The following is a 22,007-nucleotide window of genomic DNA, read 5'->3' on the forward strand; positions in this document are numbered from 1 at the left end:
GGATTAAAAGTCTAGCGATAATACCACTGGGCCATCACCTCCCCATACCCTACATATCTTTCGGACTGTGGGAGGAATCCGGAGCACCCGGAGGAAACCCACGCAGACACTGGGGGGAGAACGTGCAGACTCCGCACAGACAGTGACCCAAGCCGGGAATCGAACCCGGGTCCCTGGCGCTGTGAGGCAGCAGCGCTAACCCACCGTGCCGTCCCACACACGTAGAATTGTACTGCTAAAAGCAATCTCGGAGAAGGGACGAGAGAGAGAGAGATTAAAACCTGCCACAGGGGGTTAAACAAAAAGGCACAAGCTGGGATCATTTCATTCAACGTCCGCACTGCACAGCCCTCACTCACTCACTTCCCCAGATGTTGAATTCATATCCCAAAGCCCCAGGTTTAAACCTGGATTTGGAACTATATTGACAGAGTGACTGGACGAGCAATAAAAAAACGTGAACCTTCATCCAAAGCCCCAAGATGTTCCAAACAACGAGGGTTTTGACAGAGTTGATGGAGGTAAAACAGCACCACTGACAGCGGTCTTAGAGGACACATTAAACTGGCAAAAAAATCAGGATGGGGAGAATTTAAAACAAAATTATCTTAAACTCAGTTGTGACCTCATAACTGAGTTAAAAAATTTTTTAAAGTTCTCATCGAAACTTAGAAAATTCTAACAGGGTTAGACAAGGTGGATTCAGAAAGAATGTTCCCGATGGTGGGTCAGTCGAGAACTAGGGGTCATAGTTTGAGGATAAGGGGGTAAACCTTTTAGGACTGAGCGGAGGAGAATTTTCTTCACCCAAAGAGTGGTGAATGTGTGGAATTCACTCCCATAGAAATGGCAAATGGTATGTTGGCCTTCATAGCGAGAGGATTTGAGTACAGGGATAGGGATGTTTTGCTGCAATTGTTGGTGAGGCCACACCTGGAGTATTGTGTACAGTTTTGGTGTCCTTATCTAAGGAAGGATGTCCTTGCTATAGAGGGAGCACAGCGAAGGTTTACCAGGCTGATTCCTGGGATGGCAGGTCTGTCATATGAGGAGAGACTAAGTCGGTTAGGATTATATTCACTGGAGTTTAGAAGAGTGAGGGGGGATCTCATAGAAACTTATAAAATTCTAACAGGGTTAGACAGGGTAGATTCAGAAAGAATGTTCCCGATGGTGGGGGGAGTCCAGAACTAGGGGGTCATAGTTTGAGGATAAGGGGGTAAACCTTTTAGGACTGAGGTGAGGAGAAATTTCTTCACCCAGAGAGTGGTGGAATTCACTCCCACAGAAAGCAGTTGAGGCCAAAACGTTGTGTGATTTCAAGAAGAAATTAGATATCGCTCTTGGGGCTAAAGGGATCGAGGGATATGGGGGGGGGGGAAAGGAGGGGGAAATCAGGATATTGAATTGGATGATCAGCCACGATCGTGATGGATGGCGGAGCAGGATCGAAGGGCCGAAAATAGCCTACTCCTGCTTCCGGTTTCCAGGATCTGGGATGAAAAAGGATGGTGGAAGTAGATCAGCAGCAATTTCCAAAAGTTAGGAAAATTGGCAGGACTCTGGGAAAGAGTAACATGTGGGGACTCATTGGATAGCCCTGTCAGAAAGCGATAGGTCGACCCGTGGGCCAAATGGCCCCCTTCTCCACTGTAAGATTCTATGATTCTGGGACCTGGGGAGTGTAACGCCAGTGAGAACCAAGGGAGTTTACTCCTAATTCATATGCAAATAAAAATTCAGGTGGGTCTGGTCCTGGATTCCTGCCATATTAGAAACCAGAGGCTGCATAGCTGTGGGGTTCTAACCAAATCTCAGTTTGAACATGAATTGGAATTCCAATTTTATACCTCATGGCACCATTGGACATAAGGGGTGGCACAGTGGGTTAGCACTGCTGCCTCACAGCGCCAGGGACTCGGGTTCACACAGTGGGTTAGCACTGCTGCCTCACAGCGCCAGGGACTCGGGTTCACACAGTGGGTTAGCACTGCTGCCTCACAGCGCCCAGGGACCCGGGTTCGATTCCCGGCTTGGGTCACTGTCTGTGTGGAGTCTGCACGTTCTCCCCCGTGTCTGCGTGGGTTTCCTCCGGGTGCTCCGGTTTCCTCCCACAGTCGGAAAGATGTGCTGGTTAGATGGATTGGCCGTGCTAAATTGCCCCTTAATGTCCCAGGATGTGTCGGGTTCGGGGGATTAGCCATGGTAAACTGCCCCTTAGTGCCAGGGGGATTAGCGGGGTAAATACATGGGGTTACAGGGATAGGGCCTGGGTAAGATTCCCTGCGGAAGAGTCAGCGTAGACTCAGTGGGCCGAATGGACTTTTTCTGCACTGTCGGGATTCTATGATAAAGCACAGGAGGTTAAAATTTATTTATTAGTCACAAGTAGACTTACATTAACACTGCAATGAAGTTACTGTGAAAATCCCCCTAGTCGCCACAGTCCGGCGCCTGTTCGGGTTACACTGAGGGAGAATTTAGCACCCTAACCAGCGCGTCTTTCGGACTGTGGGAGGAAACCGGAGCACCCGGAGGAAACCCACGCAGACACGGGGAGAACGTGCAGACTCCGCACAGACAGTGACCCAAGCCGGGAATCGAACCCGGGTCCCTGGCGCCTGCGAGGCAGCAAGTGCTAACCCGCTGTGCCCGCCGTGTTTGCATTGGTTTGTGAAGTTATCCCAAGTTGAAACAGGTTCAAACACATTCTGGGCGGTGGAAAGCGGGAGCACATACTTCCAGGGATGGAAAATCATCACCTGCTGTTAAAAAAATTGGGCGGGGGAGGGGGAAAAACAGCATCAAGGAAAGCACAGAAGTCATCATTGTGCATTGCCACGGGATGTACAAAACAATGCATCACTGTCCCAAAGTCACAGGTCAAAAAACTCCCAGTGAAATGTGACTGGGGTTCGTTTTAAAACATGTTCTCGTGACACCCACAGTACCGGCGGGCTGTGTGGTGGCACCCTCTGGTGCCAGAATCCCGCAACTACAGGATTACTCCATGAACACAGGCACGTCAGATCATACACCTCCCAGCACTCGTTACCCTCCCACACTCGAATATCTGCGGAAACCTCCTCTTCTTGTGACGTTACCTTTCTGGAAGAACTCGTTGCCTTTATTCTTCTCCTCCAGGGCAAGCTCAGGATTGACGTAAGCTGCCCGCTCCTCTTCCTTTCGGATCTTTTCAGCCTACAAGACAGCGGAGTCGATTTTAGAAACTGGGGTTCATAGAAATCATAGAAACCCTACAGTACAGAAAGAGGCCATTCGGCCCATCGAGTCTGCACCGACCACAATCCCACCCAGGCCCTACCCCCATATCCCTACATATTTTACCAGCTAATCCCTCTAATCTACGCATCCCAGGACACTAAGGGGCAATTTTAGCACGGCCAATCAACCTAACCCGCACATCTTTGGACTGTGGGAGGAAACCGGAGCACCCGGAGGAAACCCACGCAGACACGAGGAGAATGTGCAAACTCCACACAGACAGTGACCCGAGCCGGGATTCGAACCCAGGTCCCTGGAGCTGTGAAGCAGCAGTGCTAACCCACTGTGCCACCGTGCCGGTTGGGAGGAAAAAACCAGAGAGAACGCACAGCGATCACAGATAGTCCAGGGATCCCGCGATGCGTAGCATCGTAGCCCAGTCCCAGCACGCACACCAGCCTCCCATCCATTGACTCTGTCTACACTTCCCGCTGCCTCGGGGAAAAGCAGCCAGCATAATCAAGGACCCCACGCACCCCCCGAACATTCTCTCTTCCACCTTCTTCCGTCGGGGAAAAAGATACAAAAGTCTGAGGTCACGTACCAACCGACTCAAGAACAGCTTCTTCCCTGCTGCTGCCGTCAGACTTTTGAATGGACCTACCTCGCATTAAGTTGATCTTTCTCTACACCCTAGCTGTGACTGTAACACTACATTCTGCACCCTCTCCTTTCCTTCTCTATGAACGGTATGCTTTGTCTGTATAACGCGCAAGAAACAATATTTTTCACTGTATGTTAATACATGTGACAATAATAAATCAAATCAAAACCTACCTCGCATTAAGTTGATCTTACTCTATACCCTAGCTCTGAATGTAACACTACACTCTGCACTCTCTCCTTTCCTTGAGAGGGTTAGCCTATGAGGAGAGACTGAGTAGACTGGGGCTATACTCATTGGAATTCAGAAGAATGAGGGGAGATCTTATAGAAACATATAAGATTATGAAGGGAATAGATAAGATAGAAGCAGGGAAGTTGTTTCCACTGGTGGGTGAAACTAGAACGAGGGGGCATGGCCTCAAAATAAGGGGGAGCAGATTTAGGACTGAGTTGAGGAGGAACTTCTTCACACACAGGGTTGTGAATCTGTGGAATTCCCTGCCCAGTGAAGCAGTTGAGGCTACCTCATTGAATGTTTTTAAGGCAAGGATCGATAAATTTGAACAGTAAAGGAATTAAGGGTTCTGGTGAGCGGGCGGGTAAGTGGAGCTGAGTCCACGAAGAGATCAGCCATGATCTTATTGAATGGCGGAGCAGGCTCAAGGGGCCAGATGGCCCACTCCTGCTCCTAGTTCTTATGTTCTTCTCTATGAACAGTATGCTTTGTCTGTGTAGTGCGCAAGAAAGAATACTTTTCATTGCATACTAATCCATGTGACAATAAATCAAATCAAACAATACTCTCTGCAATAGAAGAAAGCCTCCCTTTGTCCCTTGGCCAAGAACGAGGGGTTGAAAAACAGCTGTAATCACCCATTCTTCTGATCCAGCCCAGGCCTCATTTTCCAGCCGCAAGAAAATCATAGAAACCCTACGGTACAGAAAGAGGCCATTCAGCCCATCGAGTCTGCACCGACCACAATCCCACCCAGGCCCTACCCCCATATCTACCCACTAATCCCTCTCACCTACGCATCTCAGGACACTAAGGGGCAATTTTAGCATGGCCAATCAACCTAACCCGCACATCTTTGGACTGTGGGAGGAAACCGGAGCACCCGGAGGAAACCCACGCAGACACGAGGAGAATGTGCAGACTCCGCACAGACAGTGACCCGAGGCCGGGAATCGAACCCGGGACCCTGGAGCTGTGGAGCAGCAGCGCTAACCCCACTGTGCCACCCGTGGACAGGGTGGTGTGGAGAGGGAGCTTGCCGACATTCCCTGGTATGAATCACCCTTTTCTTGTTGATCCCTTCCAAGAACAGTAAGGCGATTAGGCCAGAGGAAACTCACTTGCTGACATTTCTTGATGACCTCAGGGGTCCTGTGCTCCGCGAGTGACTTGTTGTAGAAGTGAACGGCGTCTTTGTACTTTTCTTCCTTGAAGTAGGAGTTCCCGATTCGCGCGTACGCCCTGCAAAGACGCGGTGATGTTAAGCTGTCAACTGAACGCAATGATAGGGGCGAGACGTGCTGGTTGGGTGCTAAAGTCTCCCTCGGTGTAACCACGGCGGGATAGAGCGGAGGAGGGGGCCTGGGGTAAGACACACTATCAGAGTCGGTGCAGACCCGATGACTCGAATGGCCTCCATCTGTACTGTGAGGATTCTATGAGTCAATGAATGACTGGCAAAACACATTTATATGGGGAATGCAGTGATGTAATGGTATTGTTATTGGACTAAAGTTTATTCGTCATAAGTAAGGCTCACATTAACACTGCAAAGAAGTTACTGTTGAAATTCCCCTAGTCGCCACACTCCGGCGGCTGTTTGGGTCAACGTACCTAACCAGCACGTCTTTCAGACTGTGGGAGGAAACCGGAGCACCCGGAGGAAACCCACGCAGGCGCAGGAAGAACGTGCAAATTCCACCCAGTGACCCAAGCCGGGAATCGAACCCGGGTCCCTGGCGCTGTGAAGCAGCAGTGCTAACCCACTGTGCCGCCCCTAGTAACTAGTAACATTGAATGTATTCCAGAGGCGGCTGGATATAGCACTTGGGGGCGAACTGGATCAAAGGTTATAGAAATCATAGAAACCCTACAGTGCAGAAGGAGGCCATTCGGCCCATCGAGTCTGCACCGACCACAATCCCACCCCACATATTTACCTGCTAATCCCTCTAACCTACGCATCCCAGGACTCTAAGGGGCAATTTTTAACCTGGCCAATCAACCTAACCCGCACATCTTTGGACTGTGGGAGGAAACCGGAGCACCCGGAGGAAACCCACGCAGACACGAGGAGAATGTGCAAACTCCACACAGACAGTGACCCGAGCCGGGAATCGAACCCGGGACGCTGGAGCTGTGAAGCAGCAGTGCTAACCACTGTGCTACCGTGCCGCCCTTTATGGGGAGAAAGCAGGATTAGGCTGTTGAGTTGGACGATCAGCCACGATGGTGATGAATGGCGGAGCAGGATCGAAGGGCCGAAATGGCCTCCTCCTGCTCCTATCTTCTATGTTTTAGTAGTAATACTCTTGGGACCGGGTTCGAATCCCACCACGGCAGATGGTGGAATTTGAATTCAATAAAAATATCTGGAATTAAGAATCTACTGATGACCCATTGTCGGAAAAACCCATCTGGTTCACTAATGTCCCTTTAGGGAAGGAAATCTGCCGTCCTTACCCCGGTCTGGCCTACATGTGACTCCAGGGCCACAGCCAATGTGGTTGACTCTCAACTGCCCTCTGAATTGTCCCAGCCAGCCACTCAAGTTGAAGGGGTACTTAAGGGATGGGCAACAAACGCTGGCCCAGCCACTGACGCCCACATCCCATGAAAGAACAAACATACCAGTATCAATAAACCCTACAATATTTTATGATTGGACTGTTGGCTAACACAAGGGTCACTTACTTTGCGATTTGCCTGTAATCTACACGGTTTTCCCGTCCTATTTCGATGGCCTTTTCACAGACTTTGCGGCATTTGTCAAATTCATTCTGTTCAAAGTACACAGCTGCAAGAATAGAACAATATTTTAGATGTCCCTCGCCGAAGCCTCTTAATAATGACAGCAAGCAGTTAGGGTCGGGAGTACTCTGCCCGAGAGAGTGCGCTGGAGACAGGACCCATGAGGGGGGGGGAAAGAGATGGGCAGTGGGTAACCCAGCAGAGACGGGACAGGCCAAATAGTTTGAGGATAAGGGGTAAACCTTCTGGAACTGAGGTGAGGAGACATTTCTTCACCCAGAGGGTGGTGAATGTGTGGAATTCACTACCATAGGATAAAAGTAAATTACTGCGGGTGCTGGAATCTGAAACCAAAAGAGAAAACGCTGGAAAATCTCAGCGGGTCTGGGCAGCCTCTGTAAGGAGAGGAAAGAGCTGACGTTTCGAGTCCAGGCGACCCCTTTGTCAAAGCTAAAAGGCAGAGAAAGTGGGAGATATTTATACTGCGGGGGGAGGGAATGAAAGATGAGTCGTAGCCACAGAAACCAGGGGAAAGGCTGCTAATGGCAGCCATAGAATAGAATAGAATTCTATAGAGAGAATAGAAGGTGTGAATGGCCAAACGGCAGGTGGAGACATTGGGGGAGAGGGGGGTAAAATGGGACAGAGGTAGAATGTAGAAAAGGGGAAGCGGGGGGGGGGGGGGAGAAAAGGTAAGGAAAGGGGGATGAAGTAGGGGGAAAGAGTGAGGGGGAAGAAAAATGAAGACAGACAATAAAGAAATAAAAGGTAGAGAACAGTAAAAAATTAAATTAGAATGAAAGCAAAGGGGGTGGAGGTGGGGTCGAGCGAATCATCTGGAGTTGTTGAATTCGATGTTGAGACCGGAAGGCTGTAAAGTGTCCAGCCGGAAGATGAGATGCTGTTCCTCCAGTTTGCGTTGAGCTTCACTGGAACATTGCAGCAGGCCAAGGACAGGCATGTGGACACGGGGAGCAGGATCGTGTGTTAAAATGGCAAACAACCGGAAGGTCAGGGTCCTGACTAAGCACGGACCGGAGGTGCTCAGCAAAGCGATCATCCCCAGTCTACGCCTGGTCTCTCCGATACAGAGGAGACCACATTGGGAGCAGCAAATGCAATGGACCAAATTGAAAGAGGCGCAAGTGGAACGCTGCTTCACCTGGCATGAGTGTTTTGGGATCTTGGATGGGAAGCATGGAAGGGGTAAAGGGACAGGTGTTACACCGACTGCATGGGAAGGTGCCCATGAGAGGTGTTGCGTACAGTGGAATCGTGCAATCGCAGAAGGTGTGACAAAGGGCCACCTGGACTCGAAACGTCAGCTCTTTTCTCTCCTGCCAGACCTGCTGAGATTTTCCAGCATTTTCTCTCTTTTGGTAATCCGGATATTGAATTCGATGATCAGGGCACGATCCGTATGATTGGCGGAGCAGGCTCGAAGGGTCTACTCCTGCTTCTAGCTCCTAAGTTTCAATGGCCTCCTTTGGTGCTGTGACCACTCTCTGATTCGAAGACAAGCTTTTTCACAAAAAGGGAGGGGATTCAATTTCTCCCCGCGTTTGGACATTTCCTCACCAGGCAGCAACTCCAGCGAGCGAGATTGACGGATATCCAGCTCTCGGGGGAGCTGCTACCGCTGTCTCAAGACCACCCTGACAGGGGAGATAGCTAGACTAGGACGACTAAGAGAGAGTCAAGCCAATTCCCACCGCCCTCCAGTGAGTGCCTGGCTTCCATTTTAAAAAACTTCCAACGGATGAGGTGCTTCTGGGAGTGGGAAGGAGGACACACAAATGCAATGCACGTTGAAGTATGCCAAGGCAGAGTGAAACCGCAAATTTAGTACTCCCTCGCCGTTTAAGCAACCCTTCATGGCTGGGCGGACATCTTCCTTCCCAAAATCAAAACAATTCCCAAGAGAGCAGACAGAAGAGGGTGGCACGGTGGCACAGTGGGTTAGCACTGCTGCCTCTCAGCGACAGGGACCCGGGTTCGATTCCCGGCTTGGGTCACTGTCTGTGTGCAGTCTGCACGTTCTCCCAGTTTATTTATCAATCACAAGTAAGGCTTACATTAACACTGCAATGAAGTTACTGCGAAATCCCTCCAGTCGCCACACTCCGGCGCCTGTTCGGGTCAATGCACCCCTAACCAGCACGCCTTTCGGACTGTGGGAGGAAACCGGAGCACCCGGAGGGAACCCACACAGGCACGGGGAGAATGTGCAGATTCCACACAGACAGTGACCCAAGGCCGGGAATCGGACCCAGGTCCCGGGCGCTGTGAGGCAGCAGTGCTAACCGCTGTGCCAGCATGCTGCTGGTTAGGTGGATTGGCCATGCTAAATTGCCCCTTAGTATCCAAAGATGTGCAGGTTAGGTGGATTGGCCATGCTGAATTGCCCCTTAGTATCCAAAGATGTGCAGGTTAGGTGGATTGGCCATGCTAAATTGCCCCTTAGTGTCCAAAGATGTGTGGGTTAGGTGGATTGGCCATGCTAAATTGCCCCTTTGTGTCCAAAGATGTGCAGGTTAGGTGGATTGGCCATGCTAAATTGCCCCTTAGTATCCAAAGATGTGCAGGTTAGGTGGATTGGCCATGCTAAATTGCCCCTTAGTGTCCAAAGATGTGCGGGTTAAGTGGATTGGCCATGCTAAATTGCCCCTTAGTGTCCAAAGATGTGTGGGTTAGGTGGATTAGCCATGCTAAATTGCCCCTTTGTGTCCAAAGATGTGCAGGTTAGGTGGATTGGCCATGCTAAATTGCCCCTTAGTATCCAAAGATGTGCAGGTTAGGTGGATTGGCCATGCTAAATTGCCCCTTAGTATCCAAAGATGTGCAGGTTAGGTGGATTGGCCATGCTAAATTGCCCCTTAGTGTCCAAAGATGTGCGGGTTAAGTGGATTGGCCATGCTAAATTGCCCCTTAGTGTCCAAAGATGTGTGGGTTAGGTGGATTAGCCATGCTAAATTGCCCCTTTGTGTCCAAAGATGTGCAGGTTAGGTGGATTGGCCATGCTAAATTGCCCCTTTGTGTCCAAAGATGTGTGGGTTAGGTGGATTAGCCATGGTAAATGTGTGGTCTTAGATGGATGGGGCTAGGAGAGGGCCTGGGTAAGACACTGTCGGAGAGTTGGTGCAGACTCGATAGGGCTGAATGGCCTCTGTTTGCACTGTAGAGATTCTAACTGAGATCTCTGGGGCCTCAACGCACTTCCTTTTGGTTTTGCCATTTAGACCGGGAAAAAAGAAATATTTGTGTTGGGTCATGACTTCTAATGGACCTTCTGATGACCCAGGGGGCAAGAGTGCATTACCTGTGGTAACCCAAGCACCCTTCAGCATTACCATCAGAACCTCCTGACTTTCAGCTTGAATAGCTTTCAATACAACAACTGCTTGGGAGTATTTAAAATATGGAGAAATAAATGTTCACAAAAAATTAGTAAGAAGTCTCACCACACCAGGTTAAAGTCCAACAGGTTTATTTGGAATCACGAGCTTTCGGAGCGCTGCTCCTTCATCAGGTGAGTGGAGAGTTGGGTTTCACAAACACAGCATATACAGACAGAGGCACAATTGCAAGATAATGGTTGGAATGCGAGTCTTTACAGGTAATCAAGTCTTTACAGGTACAGACAGTGCGAGTGGAGAGAGGGATAATCACAGGATAAAGAGAAATCATCATAGAAATCATAGACACCTTACAGTGCAGAAGGAGGCCATTCGGCCCATCGAGTCTGCACCAACCACAATCCCACCCAGGCCCTACCCCCACATATTTTACCCGCAAATCCCTCTAACCTACGCATCCCAGGACTCTAAGGGGCAATCAACCTAACCCGCACATCTTTGGACTGTGGGAGGAAACCAGAGCACCCGGAGGAAACCCACGCAGACACGAGGAGAATGTGCAAACTCCACACAGGCAGTGACCCGAGCCGGGAATCGAACCCAGGACCCTGGAGCTGTGAAGCAGCAGTGCTAACCACTGCGCTACCGTGCCGCCCTCAGAGGTGAGAATTGTCTCAAGCCAGGACAGTTAGAACATAGAACAGTACAGCACAGAACAGGCCCTTCGGCCCACAATGTTGTGCCGAACTTTATCTGAAACCAAGATCAAGCTACCCCACTCCCTATCATCCTGGTGTGCTCCATGAGAGTAGGATTTTGCAAGCCCAGACCAAATGGTGGGGGTTACATATCGTGTGACATGAACCCAAGATCCCGGTTGAGGCCGTCCTCATGTGTGCGGAACTTGGCTATCCGTCTCTCCACGCACACTCTTTGCACCTGTAAGAACTTGATTACCTGTAAAGACTCGCATTCCAACCATTATCTTGCAATTGCGCCTCTGTCTGTATATGCCGTGTTTGTGAAACCCACCTCTCCACTCACCTGATGAAGGGGCAACGCTCTGAAAGCTCGTGATCCCAAATAAACCTGTTGGACTTTAACCTGGTGTTGTGAGACTTCTTACTGTGCCCCACCCCAGTCCAACAACAGCATCTCCACGTCACAAAACAAAAATGAATGAGACGAGCGCATTAAGGGGAGGGAAATAAAAACAGCACGACAAACTTGTAACCCACCCACTACTGTCCACGGTCCAGCTGCATTCAAGAAAGAATTTAGAATAAAATTCTCCGCAATTCTCACCTGCTTTGTTAGTTAAATAGGTCATACTCATAGGGTCAAGTTCTACTGCCTGTTCATAATGCTTTAATGCTGTTTCAAAGTCCTTCTTCTTGTAGGCTTCGTTACCCAACTCTTTTTCTTTCAATGCCTATAGATTCATACAATCAGACATCATTAGGGCAACAACAGGAATAAGTGAGGGAAATGAATCGAGATAAGACAGAGGAGCAAAATGAGGCCACTCGGCCCATCAAGTCTGCTCCGTCATTCAATCATGGCTGATATTTTTCTCATCCCCATTCTCCTGCCTTTTCCCCATAACCCCTGATCCCCTTATTAATCAAGAACCTATCTATCTCTGTCTTAAAGACACTCAATGACCCGGCCTCCACAGCCTTCTGCGGCAAAGAGTTCCACAGATTCACCACTCTCTGGCTGAAGAAATTCCTCCTCATCTCTGTTTTAAAGGATCGTCCCTTCAGCCTGAGGTTGTGCCCTCTGGTTCTAGTTTTTCCTACTTGTGGAAACATCCTCTCCACGTCCACCCAGGCCTCACAGTAATAAGTTTCAATGAGATCCCCCCTCATCCTTCTAAACTCCAACGGGTACAGACCCAGAGTCCTCAACCCGTTCCTCATACGACAAGCTCTTCATAGAAACCCTACAGTGTAGAAGGAGGCCATTCGGCCCATCGAGTCTGCACCAACCACAATCCCACCCAGGCCCTACCCCCATATCCCTACATATTTACCCACTAATCCCTCTAACCTACACATCTCAGGACACTAAGGGGCAATTTTAGCATGGCCAATCAACCTAACTCGCACATCTTTGGACTGTGGGAGGAAACCGGAGCACCCGGAGGAAACCCACGCAGACACGAGGAGAATGTGCAAACTCCACACAGACAGTGACCCAAGCCGGGAATCGAACCCAGGTCCCTGGAGCTGTGAAGCAGCAGTGCTAACCACTGTGCTACCGTGCCGCCCCTTCATTCCAGGGATCATTCTTGTGAACCTCCTCTGGACCCTTTCCAAGGCCAGTACATCCTTCCTTCGATACGGGGGCCCAAAACTGCTCACAATAATCCAAATGGGGTCTGACCAGGGCCTCATACAGCCTCAGAAGTACATCCCTGCTCTTGTCTTGTTAATAGGACCCAAAACAGTTTGTGAAGCCCAAACCAAGACACCAAACTTATCTTTTGAGTCTCTACGGGCTTGTTCAGTCTCACTGCTTCCCTCCCGCACAATCCAGTGTCCCAGCCATCCCTGATCTCTAATTATTTAGACAATACCTTTTCCCGCTTGTGGAATCGAAACCCAGGCTCTTGTGCAACAGGCAAGGATATGAACCATTATCGGAATGAAGAGCTGCATAAGTTCGTGTAATAGAATCTTTGACCAACATCCAACTAGGTAGACAACGCCTCAGCTGAATACCTCAGCACTTTCAGCCCAATACTGGAGTGTCAGCATGCAGGTGGCACAGTGGGTTGGCACTGCTGCCTCACAGCGCCGGGTTCGATTCCTGGCTTGGGTCACTGTCTGTGTGGTGTCTGCACGTTCTCCCCCCGGGTCTGCGTGGGTTTCCTCCGGGTGCTCCAGTTTCCTCCCACAGTCCGAAAGATGTGCTGGTTAGGGTGCCAAATTCTCCCTCAGTGTAACCCGAACAGGCGCCAGAGTGTGGCGGCTGGGGGATTTTCACAGCAACTTCATTGCAGCGTTAATGTAAGCCTAATTGTGACATTAATAATTAAACTGCATAAATTTTGTGCAAGTCCTATGGTGGAACGTGAACCTAAACCCTTGCAGTTCAGAAGTACCGGAACAGGCGCCGGTCTGCGGTAACTAGGGAATTTTCACAGTAACTTCACTGCAGTGTTAATGTAAGCCTTACCTGTGACGCTAATAAACTGTTTAAATTTTGTGCCGGTCCTATGGTGGAACATAAACTCTGCAACTCAGAAACTAGTGCACAATTACCTGAGCCACAATTAACAGGTGACCTCCAATAATCATAGAATCCCTACAGTGCAGGAAGAGGCCATGCGGCCCATCGAGTCTGCACCGACCACAATCCCACCCAGGCCCTACCCCCATAATCCCTCATATTTACCCTGCTAATCCCCCTGACACTAAGGGTCAATTTGATGGGGCCAATCCACCTAACCCGCACATTTTTAGACACCTAAGGGGCAATTTAACGGGGCCAATCCAACTAACCCGCACATCTTTGGCCACTAAGAGGCAAATTAGAACGGCTAATCCACCTATCGTTTGGACTGTGGGAGGGAAACCGGAGCGACCCGGAGGAAACCCACGCAGACACGGGGGGGAGAACGTGCAGACTCCGCACAGACAGCGACCCGAGCCGGGGAATCGAACCCGGGTCCCTGGCGCTGTGAGGCAGCAGCGCTAACCCACTGTGCTCAATAATATAAAATAACGCTCAATAATATATGCTCAAAATAGTTAATGAAACAATGCGTTTGGCCTATCGAGCCTAACAATATAATTAACATAGCATCGGCAGTACGGATTTCCAAGGTGCCCTTTTTATTGGCAATGTACCTTTCTTTTATTCTCAGGGAGGTCCTCCTCCATTGGCTCCGCTTTCGGCTGCTTCTTCGGCTGAGGCGGGGGTGGAGCTGGAGTTTCCTCCTCTTCGTCCTCTGCGCCTTGTAGATCGATTCCAAGCAAAACACTTAGAGTTGTCATAACCCTTGGATCTTGGAGTCTCCTGAGAAAGTAGTAGAGGTTACCAGCTGCTTATTCCAACTCTAACAACATACACTTCGTCCCCAGCTGGAAGAGATCGCCGGAGATCTCTGGTCTATTTTGGACATTTTGTGGTGTTTTTAAAAAAAAACTCTGAAATTCTCCAGGCTATTCCAGTTAATACTTCATATTAACGCACTCTAATGTACTCACTCAAGCAGCGCCCATGTATCTGGCGGATTGGTTCAGTGCACAGCCCAGTTCAGATTCACGACTAGACAAAGGCCAGAGTCTCCATTTTTAGAATCATAGAATCCCTACAGTACGAAAGGAGGCCATTCGGCCCATCGGGGCTGTACTGACCACACCCCACCCGGGCCCTATTCCCGTAATCCCACGCATTTACCAAGCTAATCGCCTGGACACAAGGGTCAATTTACCACAGCCAGTCAAACATCTTTGGGCTTTAATTTTGCATTATGCTGGGTTTTTCTAAATGTAAAAGGGACTGATTCGGAATATCGTTTAACACTCAGCTTAGAAAGAGACACCGACAAATTAACTCTGCCTTTCCCTGGCACACTACTAAGGATTGGGACTTACTTTCCTTGATGGTCATAGAATCCCTACAGTGCAGGAGGCCATTCGGCCCATCATGTCTGCACTGACCAGGCCTTATTCCTGTACCCTCAGGTATTTTACCCCACTAATTCCTCCCAACCTCTGTATATCTTTGGACACTAAGGGGCAATTTAGCATGGCCAATCCACCTAACCAGCACATCTTTGAACACCAAGGGACAATTTAGCATGGCCAATCCACGTAACCGGCACATCTTTGAACACCAAGGGACAATTTAGCATGGCCAATCTACCTAACCTGCACATCTTTGGACATTAAGGGGCAATTTAGCATGGCCAATGCACCTAACCCGCACATCTTTGGATACTAAGGAGCAATTTAGCATGGCCAATCCACCTAACCCGCACATCTCTGGACACCAAGGGACAATTTAGCATGGCCAATCCACCTAACCCGCACATCTCTGGACACCAAGGGGCAGTTTAGCATGGCCAATCCACCTAACCCGCACATCTCTGGACTGTGGGAGGAACACAGTAAGATCTTTAACAACACCAGGTTAAAGTCCAACAGGTTTATTTGGTAGCTACCAAATAAACCTGTTGGACTTTAACCTGGTGTTGTTAAGCTTCTTACTGTGTTTATCCCAGTCCAACGCCGGCATCTCCACATCATGACTGTGGGAGGAAACCAGAGCACCCGGAGGAAACCCACACGGAGTAGAACGTGCAGACTCCCCACAGGCAGTGACCCAAGCCGGGAATCGAACCCCGGTCCCTGGAGCTGTGAGGCAGCTGTGCCAACCCACTGTGCCACCCATAACCCTAGTTATTTACCCTAGTTAGTCCCCCTGACATTAAGGGTCAATTTAGCATGGCCAATCCTCCTAACCTGCAGATCTTTGGAGTTTAGATTGATATTCCAAAGCTACGGATTTAAACCTGGAGTTGGACTCGGTATGACTGGAATAGCAGTAAGGAGAGTGAGTCACATGGGGTGGCAGTCAGCATTCCAGGGGACTTCAAGACCAATCTTGTATCGGAACTAAAGAAATTAATCCAAAGGGAAGCTGAAGGAGGGAGGGGCTGTACGCACGTGGCTAAGTCAGCGGGCTTGTTTTTCAGCTGTTCAATCATTTCTTTATAGCTTGGGTCACTCAGCAGCGCCTTGGTCCTGGGGTCACTCTCCAGTTTCTGGTACAGGTTTGGGGAAGCGAAGGGGTTCATGAACTTCTTCTCTGCAAAGGAAGCAAAGTGGATGAGAGCAAGTGCCCGGCAACAGGAACGACACGGCGTTCCAGTGACCTGAAAATCTCATTCAGTAAACGTGGAGTCAGCAACACAACACAGGGAGGCTTTTGAACTGCTGTCAGACTTTTGAATGGACCTACCTCGCATCAAGTTGATCTTTCTCTACACTCTAGCTATGACTGTAACACTACGTTCCGCACCCTCTCCTTTCCTTCTCTATGAATGGTATGCTTGGTCTGTATAGCGCGCAAGAAACAACACTTTTCACTGTATCCCAATACATGTGACGATAATAAATCAAATCAAAATCTTATCCTCCAATCTGTCTCCTTGCCCCACCCACTTCAAACTCCCGAAAGAAATGCCAGGCAGGTGATCCGTTCCAAGGCACTGGAGGGCAACTTGGATTTCCTTTACAAGAAAGGGAGGTGCGACAAGACACTCAGCATCGCTTTCCCCCCACTGCTCGTCAGATAGGTCAACAAACCAAGACCGACACTTCGGAAACCTACACGTACTTGCTCTGTCTGTGCACTGAGTCTCCATTTCTCTGACAGTTAGGTTGCTTCAACAACCCGACAAAACATAGAAACCAGAAGCAGGAGGAGGCCATTCGGCCCTTCGAGCCTGCTCCGCCATTCATTCTGATCATGGCTGATCATCGAATTCAACATCCTGATTCCCCCCACCCCCCTCATATCCCTCGATCCCTTTGGCCCCAAGAGCGATATCTAATTTCTTCTTGAAATCACACAACGTTTTGGCCTCAACTACTTTCTGCGGGAGTGAATTCCACCACTCTCTGGGTGAAGAAATTTCTCCTCACCTCAGTCCTAAAAGGTTTACCCCCTTATCCTCAAACTATGACCCCCTAGTTCTGGATTCCCCCCACCATCGGGAACATTCTTTCTGAATACACCCTGTCTAACCCTGTTAGAATTTTATAAGTTTCTATGAGATCCCCCCTCACTCTTCTAAACTCCAGTGAATATAATCCTAACCCACTTAGTCTCTCCTCATATGATAGACCTGCCATCCCAGGAATCAGCCTGGTAAACCTTCGCTGCGCTCCTTCTATAGCAAGGACATCCTTCCTCAGATAAGGACACCAAAACTGCACACAATACTCCAGGTGTGGCCTCACCAACACCCTGGTAAATCAGCCTGGTAAACCTTCGCTGTACTCCCTCTATAGCAAGGACAACCTTCCTCAGATAAGGACACCAAAACTGCACACAATACTCCAGGTGTGGCTTCACCAACACCCTGGTAAATCAGCCTGGTAAACCTTCGCTGTACTCCCTCTATAAAGACAAGCCATCAACTGAAACAAAAAGATAGCTACCAACTTTACCCAGTTAGCTGCTTACCCGCTAGCCTGGCGTCCACGTTTTGCATGCCATCCTTCAGCTGCTGGTTCCCTGGTTCATGCTTCAGTCCCTCCTCATAGGTCTTCTTGGCCTCTTCAAAGCGATTCAGGAACTCCAAGGCTGCAGCCTTTCTCGAGTAACCCTAAAGGTGGCACAATTAAAGTCGCCTCAGGGGGTGTTGTTCGATGAATGCAGGTTGGTGACACCAGGAAAATTCCCCAAGTTTCTTCCTTAAAAAACGCCATCTGAACAAGCAGCTGGGGCCTGGGAGCACAATATCTGGTCGGAAACATTAACAGCTCCGACAATGGTCCTTCAGTAACGAGAGGACAATATTTACTGGAGTCTGTGCTCAGGCAGTCTCAATCTTAACTACAGGCCATCGGTAGATAGCTAGTGACACATACAATGGAGGAATTCGGGCAAAATGTTTTCTCCTCACTCGCCCCCATGGGGAGCAGGAGGGACAATCTGGGACTTGCTCCCACAGGGGGAGTGGGGGAGAATGTGGGACTCGCTCGCACAGGGGGAGTGGGGGGAGAATGTGGGACTCGCTCCCACAGGGGGAGTGGGGGAGAATGTGGGACTCGCTCCCACGGGGGGAGTGGGGGAGAATGTGGGACTCGCTCCCACGGGGGAGTGGGGGGAGAATGTGGGACTCGCTCCCACTTGGGAGTGGGGGAGAATGTGGGACTTGGTTCCAAGGGGGAGTGGGGGAGAATGTGGGACTCGCTCCCACGGGGGAGTGGGGGAGAATGTGGGACTCGCTCCCACGGGGGAGTGGGGGAGAACGTGGGACTCGCTCCCACGGGGGAGTGGGGGAGAATGTGGGACTCGCTCCCATGGGAAAGTGGGGGGAGAATGTGGGGCTCGCTCCCACCGGAAAGTGGGGGAGAATGTGGGGCTCGCTCCCATGGGGGAGAATGCGAGACTTGTCCCCATGGGGAGTGGAGGAGAATGCGGGACTCGCTCCCACGGGGGAGTGGGGGAGAATGCGGGACTCGCTCCCACGGGGGAGTGGGGGAGAATGTGGGACTCGCTCCCACGGGGGAGTGGGGGAGAATGCGGGGCTCACTCCCATGGGGCAGAATGCGAGACTTGCCCCCATGGGGAGTGGAGGAGAATGCGGGACTCGCTCCCACGGAGGAGTGGGGGAGAATGTGGGACTCGCTCCCACGGGGGAGTGGGGGAGAATGTGGGACTTGCTCCCACGGGGGAATGGAGGAGAATGCGGGGCTCGCTCCCACGGGAAAGTGGGGGGAGAATGTGGGACTCGCTCCCACGGGGGAGTGGGGGGAGAATGTGGGGCTTGCTCCCCCGCGGGGACGACTGATAACTTTAGATGAGGAATGACTGGAGGAGGCTGGAATGCAGCACAAATGCTGACATGGACTGGCTGGCCTGTTTCTGTAACATACATCCTGTGTATTTCCAGTCAGCTAAACTGAAACTTGAATGCAGCAGACTCAGGAGTGTTAGCTTTGCTCAGTCTGCAGGCCTTCCATTCACGTTGTGGGTTTAAATCAGAGATCACAATCTCTAGGTTAATCGAGCAGTGCAGCTCTCGGTCAGAACTACATTGGCTGAGGTCTAAAGTTGTCCAAGTGAGAAGTTAAACTCTGCCTAAGCAGCACGGTGTCACAGTGGGTTAGCACTGCTGCCTCACAGCGCCTGGGACCCGGGTTTGATTCCCGGCTTGGGTCACTGTCTGTGTGGAGTCTGCACGTTCTCCCCGTGACTGCGTGGGTTTCCTCCGGGTGCTCCGGTTTCCTCCCACAGTCCGAAAGACGTGCTGGTTAGGGCGCATTGGCCGTGCTAAATTCTCCCTCAGTGTAACCCGAAAAGGCTCCGGAGTGTGGCGACCCGGGGATTTTCACAGTAACTTCATTGCAGTGTTAATGTAAGCCTCCTTGTGACACAATAAATTGTCGAGCTGGCAACCCTCCCTTAACCAACTGGAGGCCTTAAAAACCCATCAATTTGAATTTCTACAGCACTGTGTCACCTCTGAAAAGTGCGACGTAAGCTAAAGTTAATTTAAAAGTCACAAGTAGGCTTACATTAACACTGCACTGAAGTTACTGCGGAATTTCCCTAGTCGCCACACTCCTGTTCGGGTTACACCGAGGGAGAATTGAGCACCTAACCAGCACGTCTTTCGGACTGTGGGAGGAAAACCGGAGCACCCAGACAGACACGGGGGAGAAGGTGCAGACTCCGCACGAGCCAGGAATCGAACCCGGGTCCCCGGCGCTGTGAGGCAGCAGTGCCAACCCTGGCCGTGCCACCCCCATGTACAAACAGATTACTCCCGAGGTGCAGCGACTTGAGGCTACGACGTTGTGCGGAGTTTGACTGCTTTTTCCTGGGTGGGAGGTCACCTACCTTGCCCCAGTCCGGTTTAATTTCAACTGTTTTGCAGCCGTCCTCCAAGGCTTTCTGATACTCCCCTTTCTTGGCGTAGGCCGCAGACCGGTTGCTGTAAAGCACGTGGTTCTTGGGGTCCAGCTTAATGGCTTCGCTGTAACACATGATGGCGTCATCGATCTTCCCGGCACTCAGGGCCTGGTTGCCCTTTGATTTCAGTTCATTCACCTGAGCGGGAAAGAGAGAGAGGGGGGAAAAGGTTAGCACGCCAGAGGATCCTTGTCTCACCCTCCGCAACTGCACAAATTGACACATTACGATTCAACCATGCCGATCGATTCCTTCAACATCGACAGGGGAATTTCCACAGCAACTTCATCGCAGTGTTAATGCAAGCCTTACCTGTGACTAATAAAGCAAACAAACTCTGGATCAGAGAGCGCACAGAGCTGTTTGAATGGTTTTTTTTATATTACCAGTTCTTTAGCAACGGCAAACTATTTGGAGAATGCAAACAGCTTACTAAAAACCTGGCTCTGGGACCCCATGCTGTGTTATATCCATGAACTGCAGCCGAGAAAGAAGTCTCACAACACCGGGTTCAAGTCCTTTAACCTGGTGTTGTGAGACTTCTTACTGTGCTTACCCCACGCCAGGGGCTAGAAATCATAGAAACCCTACAGTGCAGAAGGAGGCCATTCGGCCCATCGAGTCTGCACCGACCACAATCCCACCCAGGCCCTACCCCCACATATTTTACCCACTAACCCCTCTAACCTACGCATCCCAGGACACTAAGGGGCAATTTTTTTTTAACCTGGCCAATCGACCTAACCCGCACATCTTTGGTTCCCAAACTTTTTTCACTGGGCCGCACCTTCGGAATAAAAACTTGCTCGCACCACACCGAATTTTTTATTGATAAGAAATACGTTCAAAAACAACTCCTAGCAGTGCTTGATTCATAACATCGAACACAACTACTTTATAATATGATCATGGGACATCTAGAAAGTATAAAACAATGCTTGGTTAAAGCATGTTTCAATGTTTCTTTGATTGTCCTTGAATCTTCCCGCCACACTTGCCCCATCCTCTCTCGCCGCACCAGTGTGGCACGCCGCACGCTTTGGGAACCACTGCCCCAAGCCAACGCCGGCACCTCCACAACACTGCAGCAGAGGACACAGTGCAACCACTGACATTCTAAACTACGATGCAGCAACTCCCCTGATATTGTGTTCCCCAAACACCATGCAGGCATGGCCCTGTCCGGGGAGAACCTCTCTCTCAGATAGAGATAAAACCTGAAAGTTGGCACCCAGGTTGATAGGGTTGTTAAGAAGGCGTACGGTGTGTTAGCTTTTATTGGTAGAGGGATTGAGTTTCGGAGCCAGGAGGTCATGCTGCAAACTGTACAAAACTCTGGTGCGGCCGCACTTGGAGTATTGCGTACAGTTCTGGTCGCCGCATTACAGGAAGGATGTGGAAGTGTTGGAAAGGGTGCAGAGGAGATTTGCCAGGATGTTGCCTGGTATGGTGGGAAAATCGTATGAGGAAAGGCTGAGGGGCTTGAGGTTGTTTTCGTTAGAGAAGAAGAAGGTTAAGAGGTGACTTAATAGAGGCTTACAAGATGACCAGAGGATTAGATAGGGTGGATAGTGAGAGCCTTTTTCCTCGGATGGTGTTGGCTAACACGAGGGTACATAGCTTTAAATTGAGGGGTGAGAGATATAGGACAGATGTTAGAGGTAGGTTCTTTACTCAGAGAGTAGTAAGGGCGTGGAATGCCCTGCCTGCAGCAGTAGTGGACTCGTCAACATTAAGAGCATTCAAATGGTTATTGGACAAACATATGGATGATATTGGAATAGTGTAGATTAGAGGGGCTTTAGATTGGTTCCACTGGTCGGCGCAACATCGAGGGCCGAAGGGCCTGTACTGCGCTGTAATGTTCTATGTTCTAACACTAACAGGGCTTCCGTGTCTGCTGCTTTGAAGTCAACCGCTCTGGAACACAGCAGTAAACACATCCTCTTAGCAACTGCACTGTTACTGCTGAATGGGAGATTACTTTTTTGAACTCCATTCTAGCCATTGCGAGCCTGAATCCACCTCCAGCACGTTGGCTCAGTGGCTAACACTTGGTCAGCTTTGACAAAGGGTCATCCGGACTCGAAACGTCAGCTCTTTTCTCTCCT

General features: G+C 50.1%; 1 protein-coding gene across 1 annotated transcript in view; it reads right to left on the reverse strand.

The window, feature by feature from the left end:
• stip1 (stress-induced phosphoprotein 1) overlaps positions 1 to 20,121 on the reverse strand; it is a 36,664-nt gene extending 16,543 nt beyond the window's left edge. Inside the window, exons 1-8 of the mRNA XM_078206686.1 lie at positions 19,825 to 20,121; positions 17,440 to 17,581; positions 15,915 to 16,056; positions 14,091 to 14,259; positions 11,539 to 11,665; positions 6,821 to 6,923; positions 5,248 to 5,368; positions 3,105 to 3,201 (exon numbers count right to left, since the gene is read on the reverse strand). Of these exons, the coding sequence (XP_078062812.1) occupies positions 3,105 to 3,201; positions 5,248 to 5,368; positions 6,821 to 6,923; positions 11,539 to 11,665; positions 14,091 to 14,259; positions 15,915 to 16,056; positions 17,440 to 17,581; positions 19,825 to 20,121 (1,198 nt within the window). The remainder of the gene's footprint in view (positions 1 to 3,104; positions 3,202 to 5,247; positions 5,369 to 6,820; positions 6,924 to 11,538; positions 11,666 to 14,090; positions 14,260 to 15,914; positions 16,057 to 17,439; positions 17,582 to 19,824) is intronic.
• Between the last annotated feature and the right edge of the window lie 1,886 nt (positions 20,122 to 22,007).

Source organism: Mustelus asterias, unplaced genomic scaffold (genome assembly GCF_964213995.1).
Source record: "Mustelus asterias unplaced genomic scaffold, sMusAst1.hap1.1 HAP1_SCAFFOLD_1720, whole genome shotgun sequence".
Taxonomy (NCBI): Eukaryota; Metazoa; Chordata; class Chondrichthyes; order Carcharhiniformes; family Triakidae; genus Mustelus; species Mustelus asterias.